The sequence below is a fragment of the Setaria viridis genome, chromosome 8 (genome assembly GCF_005286985.2).
Source record: "Setaria viridis chromosome 8, Setaria_viridis_v4.0, whole genome shotgun sequence".
Lineage (NCBI taxonomy): Eukaryota > Viridiplantae > Streptophyta > Magnoliopsida > Poales > Poaceae > Setaria > Setaria viridis.
The window spans coordinates 26595589-26602540 of NC_048270.2; the positions used below are offsets into that span (position 1 = coordinate 26595589).

General features: G+C 48.9%; 1 protein-coding gene across 1 annotated transcript; it reads right to left on the reverse strand.

Annotated features, from left to right (window-relative positions):
* Positions 1–3987: 3987 nt before the first annotated feature.
* Positions 3988–5544, reverse strand: LOC117833793 (CASP-like protein 1U2). Its single transcript, XM_034713394.2, has 3 exons — positions 5395–5544; positions 4727–4936; positions 3988–4654 (listed from the first exon to the last, which is right to left on the reverse strand). Exons 2-3 carry the CDS (start codon positions 4915–4917, stop codon positions 4297–4299), a joined length of 549 nt encoding a protein of 182 aa, XP_034569285.1. The 5' UTR covers positions 4918–4936; positions 5395–5544; the 3' UTR covers positions 3988–4296.
* Between the last annotated feature and the right edge of the window lie 1408 nt (positions 5545–6952).

Genomic DNA, 6952 nt, shown 5'->3' on the forward strand with positions numbered 1-6952 from the left:
TAATGAAGATTACATAGTTGCTTGGATCATCACAGATTGGTACGCAGACCATTAAATACATTAAAGTGACAACACATATGGCTCCTGCCGTGTTGCCGTACGCGCGACACGCAGGTCACGAATTAGTTACACACATGCATCACATACACAAGGGGGCCATACTGATCACAAGATACAAACATACATCCTGCAAAACAGAGTTAGGCGTCCTAACGTTCCAAACTTGGGAGGCCCGAAACTCCATCTTCCAAGCCGAATTTGGCAAATCTAATATCGCCGAAAACGGCAAAGCCGTTGAAATTCACGTGTAACTTTTTCTGTAGATCAATTTTCGTATAGAAATCGCCCCGATCCGAGATCGTACCGAAAAGTTACGGCTGATTTACCGAAGCATGCGCATACGGCAAAATCCCGACCCCGGCAGTAGATCCCATCTACCATCTACCGCCGCCCGCCTGAACCTTGCCCCTGACCTCTACCGCCCCTCAAGCTCCCACTGCAGCCCGTGCGTCGGCACTGCTGCCGTCCACACATGCTTCCCGCCATAGCCCGCACGTCAGTGGCACCATGGCTCGCAGTCGTCACCACTGGTGTTGGCCATGGCGAACATGATCGGGTTGACGGTGAAGAACAACACAAATCGGGCTTCCTAATGCCAAGCATGAGCTCCCTGCAACCCAAATCGAGCTTCAGACACAAAGCTCGAGCTCTTCGCTTCCCAAATCGATTTTTTGGATGCCAAGCTTATGCTCCCCGCTGCCTCCGAGGATGGACCAGAAGGGCATGACTGCTGCCGCCCGCGGCGTTGGTGTACGAAGAGGAAGGGACAACCTCCCTCGACACTTGCGCTCTGCAGCCACCACGGCCATGGCCTTGCGCCATAGATTTCTGGTATCCCGCGTCACTGGGAGAGTTGAGGGAGGGGGAATCATTGTTAGTGCCTTCAGCCACCGTCAGCTGCAGCGATTTGTACCAGAAGCAAAGGGGCTGCCAGAAAGAGGAGGGGTAGGCTGGCTGCTTGCTGGTTTTTCTTGCTTGAGCTCACAAAGGGAGTACAGGACGGAGAAAGAAAGAAGAAGACAGGAGAGAGAGAAAACGAATTATGGCAGTTTAGCTTAAGAAATTTTTTTGCAAAATAATCACGACGGTTGGAAGAAACAACCACACTTTATTATAAGAATATAGATATACATAAGCTAGAATCTTCCAAAACCTACTGGAATAGACTACGGGAGTAAGCGCACTGGACGACCGAGCTTCCGCGATTATTTGACACGTTATGTGGCATATGGTGGAAATACGAGGCGTGTGGAACCGGGTCACCTCTCGGGGTTTCAGGACGGAGGGAGTAGATGTCACGGATATATTGGTGTCCTCTGTAGAATAAAGGATTTAATACGCTCTTTTGCAAAAGAAGTACATTTCTGGACTTCTAGCTATGTGCCAGGATAGGACAGACGCAGAATTCTAAAGTTTTAATCTTAGTACCTTGCAGTAAAGTGGCGGGCAACACTCAGTGGATACCTTTGCTAAACTTTAGCAGCTAAAAGTTGCTAAACTTTAGTCAAGACTGTTTGATACCTTTGCTAAACAGCATTTAATGAGATGAATAAAGACACGTTTGCCCTTAATGAATGCTAACCAGACAAGCAATAATGAGGGCAAAGGGTGTCCACCTACCTTTTAGCAAGGTTTAGCAACAAAAAACTTGCTAAAAGGCTAAAGTTTAGCCACCATAGTTTAGCAAACTTTAATTAGAGTGTTTGGCAAATTTTTTGTTAAAAGTTGCTAAACTTTAACTGTTAGTAGGGTATCTAAACCTCCCATCAATATTGGTCACCTAGGTAACTCCTGCGCCTAATAATTAGCATGCGCCATAAGAGCTTCTCCAGTGGCCGGTGCATGGACCTACATCCTCATGCTCAAAGCAACTCATCATCACCGGACTTTTTCCGATCCATCGGAGGAGAGAGAAGCAGCGGCGGAGGAAACGAGGACGCATGCTAGGCTTCAGGGAAGAGCTGTGCCTATTTTTTTATCATTTTTGTGGGACCCACGTAACTTTTGCTGCAGGAATCGACTCAACCATTTTGCTTGCGTTCCTCAATGAATCGGATCACTACTACGGATGCCGTAACATTGTCTGTCACACTCGCTACATTACAAGTGAGGGGCATTATGCCTGTGAGTGACGATGGACAAGAAAATTGCTTGTCACCTATGAACCCTCACTACCGGGGAACCCATATTTAGTACCCGTTAGGAACCCCTTTAGTACCGATTATGCAATACTAAAAGAGATCTTTAGTACCGGTAACCGATATTAAAGGATATTAAAAAATTTTAAAATAAAATCCCCGCCCCCCCACCGCTTGCCTCCCGCCACCGCCGCAGCCCGCCGCAGATCCACAGGCAGATCCACGGGCCGCTCCATGCCCCGATTTCCACCACCGCCACACCTCGCCCTTACCGTCGCTCCTCGCCTCAGCACGAGATGAGGGACGAGCGAAGGGGGAGGAGAGGGAAGGCCGGGGAGGAGGAGGGAGGGGTCCATGAATGACGTTCTCCCTTCACACGTGGCGTGGTAGCTCTGATGATGATCAAGAGTCAGGCATATATAATTCATGCATGCGGCATTACAAATCAATCAAAGATTGACCATGTGGAAACGACAAAATCCCTTGTATTTATTGATGAAGGAAATGAAGGAATACGAGGTAGGCTACGCTAGCGCAAATCAAAATTTCTACCGCGTATAACCAGGAAGAACTGCCGTATAAGGATCACGGGATTACCACTCGACGCACTACTGGTGCGGAAGATGTAGATATGCGTCGGTGCAGTGAAGACGATCACGTAGTCGTACGTAGTCGATCAACGTAGTCGTACGTAGTCGATCACGTCCAGCAGCTCCTCAGCAGCTCGTCCACGTGCACAGCAAGATCGCCTCCGGTGCCGCGGCTCGTCGTCAGCTCGTCGTGGCTCGTCGGCGGCTCGTCGATGGCTCGTCCAAGTGCTGCAGGTGCAACACCTCCAAGGTATCCACACGTGCAGGGAGGAAGCGTCGCAAGCCGGATTGCTAGATCCGCGAGTTGCAACAGGCGAGGGCGTGGGAGGCGCGGCAAGAGTGTTCAGCCAAAAGGTGTAAACCCTAGGGCGCCCCCACCCCTCTATTTATAGGGGTTCCTGATGGGCCTCTGGATCCGAGGCCCATTAGTACTCCTAAACCTAATCCAACTCGGATCAAATCCGAATTGGGCTTCCAGCCCCTTAAGTGTGCGACCCTTTGGGTTCGGATACGTATAGACATGGCCCGAGTACTCCTACTCGGCCCAATAGTCGGTAGCGGCCTCTAGCAAGACGTGCCAACTCCTATACGTACACGAAGATCATATCAGACGAACCATCACAACATAATATACATGCTATTCCCTTTGCCTCACGATATTTGGTCTAGCTTCAAGCCGACCGCTCTTTCTCGATCCTGTGATTCGGAATCCCTTTGTAGGTTAACTCTTAACCGTACGTAGCATGGCCATGCATTTTCGGATCCGATCACTCGAGGGGCCCAGAGATATCACTCTCAATCAGAGAGGGGCAAATCCCATCTTGATTGACCATGTTTCATAGCATGCTTCTTGACAAACCCGAAAGCTACCTTTATAACTACCCTGTTACGGCGTAGCGTTTGATAGCCCCTAAGTAGGTCGATCCACATCTAGAATACATGCGACAATCTCAGGTCTAAGGACAAAGCGTATATGTTGTTTAAAGAGAGAACTACTTCTCGTGTTGGGTCAGTCCTAACACATGTCTCCACATGTGTCCACATTATTAGTTCAACATCTCCATGTCCATGACTTGTGAAACATAGTCATCAACTAATACATATGCTAGTCTAATATTCATGTGTGTCCTCACATGAACTCCGACTAGGGACAACTTTAGAATAACCATACAAGTAAAGAGTTTCACATACAATTCACATAATTGCAAATCAATTCAAGTAGCCTTTAATGGATATTCAATGAACACAATATACAAATCATGGATACAAATGGAATATCATCATCTCTATGATTGCCTCTAGGGCATACCTCCAACAGGAAATAGCCATTTAGTATTGACAAGATAAAGCAATGAAGAACTGGCATAGTGTAGGATGATGACTTGCATCAACACACTGTTACTGACAGGATTAAAACGACGTACACTCAGCGTCAGCAGCAACACAGCCTTGTGTTTGCAAACATTGCAAACGGCGACCACCAGATAACGACAAATATCAGCAGTCGTCTACTCGTCTGACGACATGGGCCACACGGAGAACGGTAGCGAGACGTCCTTAGCTACGGCGGCGGAAGCGGCGGAGATGCTGGCGGCCAAGGAGAAGAGCTTGGACCTGTTCGCCTGATCGCAGAAACTGCCGGCGGTGCCAGTGCAGGCGCTGATCTGCGGACCGTAGGCGACGACCGCCGAGAACACGGCGCCCGTGGCCGTGTTGAGCAGCGCCGGCACGGCGACGTCGATGGCAACCAGGATGACACGGGGGAGCTTTGGCGCCTCGTCGTCGCCGTCGCCGCCCTTACCAACCTGTAGGTAGATCCCGGCCGCCTCCAGGATAGTCGCCGCGATGTTTACCCATGCCAGGTAGCTGCATGTAGAATACATGATCAGACTGCACGCACGCATGGAGGTGGCAAGTAAGGAGTCATATCATACTTACACAAATGGTGGGTAGTTTTTGAAGGTGACGGTGACCCTGGAACCGTGGGGCTCGAAGATGGAGCACTCGCTCGCCGTCGCCATGACGACCGCCGAGGTGAGCGCCAGCACCATCGTGGACAGGCGGAACAGGAGGGTCACCGCCTTGGAGCCATTTGGCTCCTCGTTCATGGCATGACAGCCGGATCCCATGGCGATCGACACACTCGCGCTGTGGAAATCAAGATGAGAAGAATTCAAAGGCATGATTGATTTTTTTTTTCTGATGTGAAGTTAAGGCGCTGGAGATGTGGTTCATTCCAGTAGTCCAGTAGATTAATCCTACCCTGTTATTTTTCTTGGTTTCTGCTGGCATATTACAATAGTTTTATAGTATCTACCAAATGGCTCTCACTGCTGAGGTTTCTCGCCCGGCCGAAATGGTTTTACCACCTCAACACATATAGAAAACACCTCGAAAATTTCGAGACCTAGTTGAACAATTTCCGAGAGCTATCCTTATCCAACAATTTTTGAAAATATAGCAAGAATCACTGTAATGCGAGTGTTGTACACATATGTGAACGTCTGAATCTATTTGTGTCCTTCACAAATTCTAAAGCATAATCCAACAAGGACGTACGCGAACCAGAAAGGAACAGAAAAGTAATGAAAACATTGAGAATGTACCTTGTTGGCTGAGGGTTTAGTGAGGAATGTTGCTAGCTTGGAGCATCTATTTATGGACGGAACAAGCGAAGCTAGCTGCCTTGTCAAATGGCTAGGCTTACTTGGCTCGTCAAGTACTGATGCCCCACATGTTGACACGTCATGTCAGCATTGACGAGCTGCGTAATTTAATAAATGGAAAAAGCATAACTAGTTTTATAGGAGTTTTGTGTAAACTAAATATAGGGACACATCAGGTAATCTGATGACGTGGTAGAAAATTTAAGAGGAGGGACAAGGAGCCTCTTGACACAGAAATCATGTCTTGAAATTAAATGTTAAACTATGAAACAGCAACACGATGGTATGCATTGGAGGGGTAGATTAAAACACAGTTTCATTTTTCTCTTGGTGATCGACGTAGCTATCTTGGAAATATCAAAACGAAATCCTCCACTGGATTAGCTTAATAAACAAAACTCCTGGAATTGCCTGAACTGTACAGGGCAAGTCTCCCTGTCTCTTGGCCGTTTCGTCAGTCCGTTTTGATGCAATACATGGTACTCGCTCATGCCCTGCCGACGAGGTCAGTCAGAGGAAAGAGTAATCCAAGTCTCCGCTGAAAGGCTAGCAATGTCTCTTGTACCCATGCTCGTTTGTCACGATTCTATAGCAGCCTGCCGGTGTCGCCATTAGAAAGCAGAGTCCTTGTAATGAAGCGACGACTTGTGTTGAACTTGGCCCGCCGATTTGCTGGCAAAGGACTTGGTGCGAAGCACCTAACAAACAATCGACCGCTGAACGGTCAAAGAAAAGAGAAAATATCAGCAAACAAACAATTCAAAGAAAAAGCACGGCGCAGACGAAAGACAGTCACCGATCGCCGATTAGCACCACCACCGAGCAACATACTCCCCGGTAACACAATTGCCATGGCATCCTGCACCACCCATCATGGCTACGCCGCCCCGCTGCTGCCCTCACAACGGAGTGGGGACTAAGGGTGGTGAAGAATGCACAAGCCAAAGCGCACCGGAAACAATGACCTTCCTTGAAGCTGATGGTGACACTGACAGCACATCCGAGCTCCACATTCCACCATCCAACAATGTCCAAGGGGAGGAATCCTTGGAGGGGAATGGCGGAAGGAGTGGAAACACTACCCAGCAAATTGATTTGCTGGCACCACCAACAAGAAGAACGCCGACGAAGTAGAGGTGCTGGAGGAGAATACTCACCAAACCACGATAGCAGCCAACATCCAATGCTAGCCTTATCCATGAAGAGTAGGAGGGAGAAGCCATAGAGCAGGCATGGGTGCACTGCTAGCAAATAGGGACCTCAGTAGACGACGCCACATGTAGGGCGGGACATTAGAGATGTCGTTGCTGCCGGTCTGGTAGCACGGGAGCAAGGTTTTCACCTTGGAGGCCCCCAAGGTATAGAAAGGGGAGGAGCACGACGATGCCTTCAGGAAGGTAAATGGCACCAAGCAGCATCATCATTGTTAGCCGGGCGAGCCGAGCATGGCTTTCACCAAGGGCTCCCTCACCAATCCCACACATAGCGCCGGTGCTGA

What these genes read in the sequence shown, in the direction of transcription:
- LOC117833793 (XM_034713394.2), bottom strand. Translation starts at nt 4,917, where the DNA reads ATGGGATCCGGCTGTCATGCCATGAACGAGGAGCCAAATGGCTCCAAG. An exon ending in AAAAACTACCCACCATTTGT is followed by an intron (nt 4,655 to 4,726) that starts GTAAGTATGATA and finishes TTCTACATGCAG; the next exon opens with CTACCTGGCATGGGTAAACA.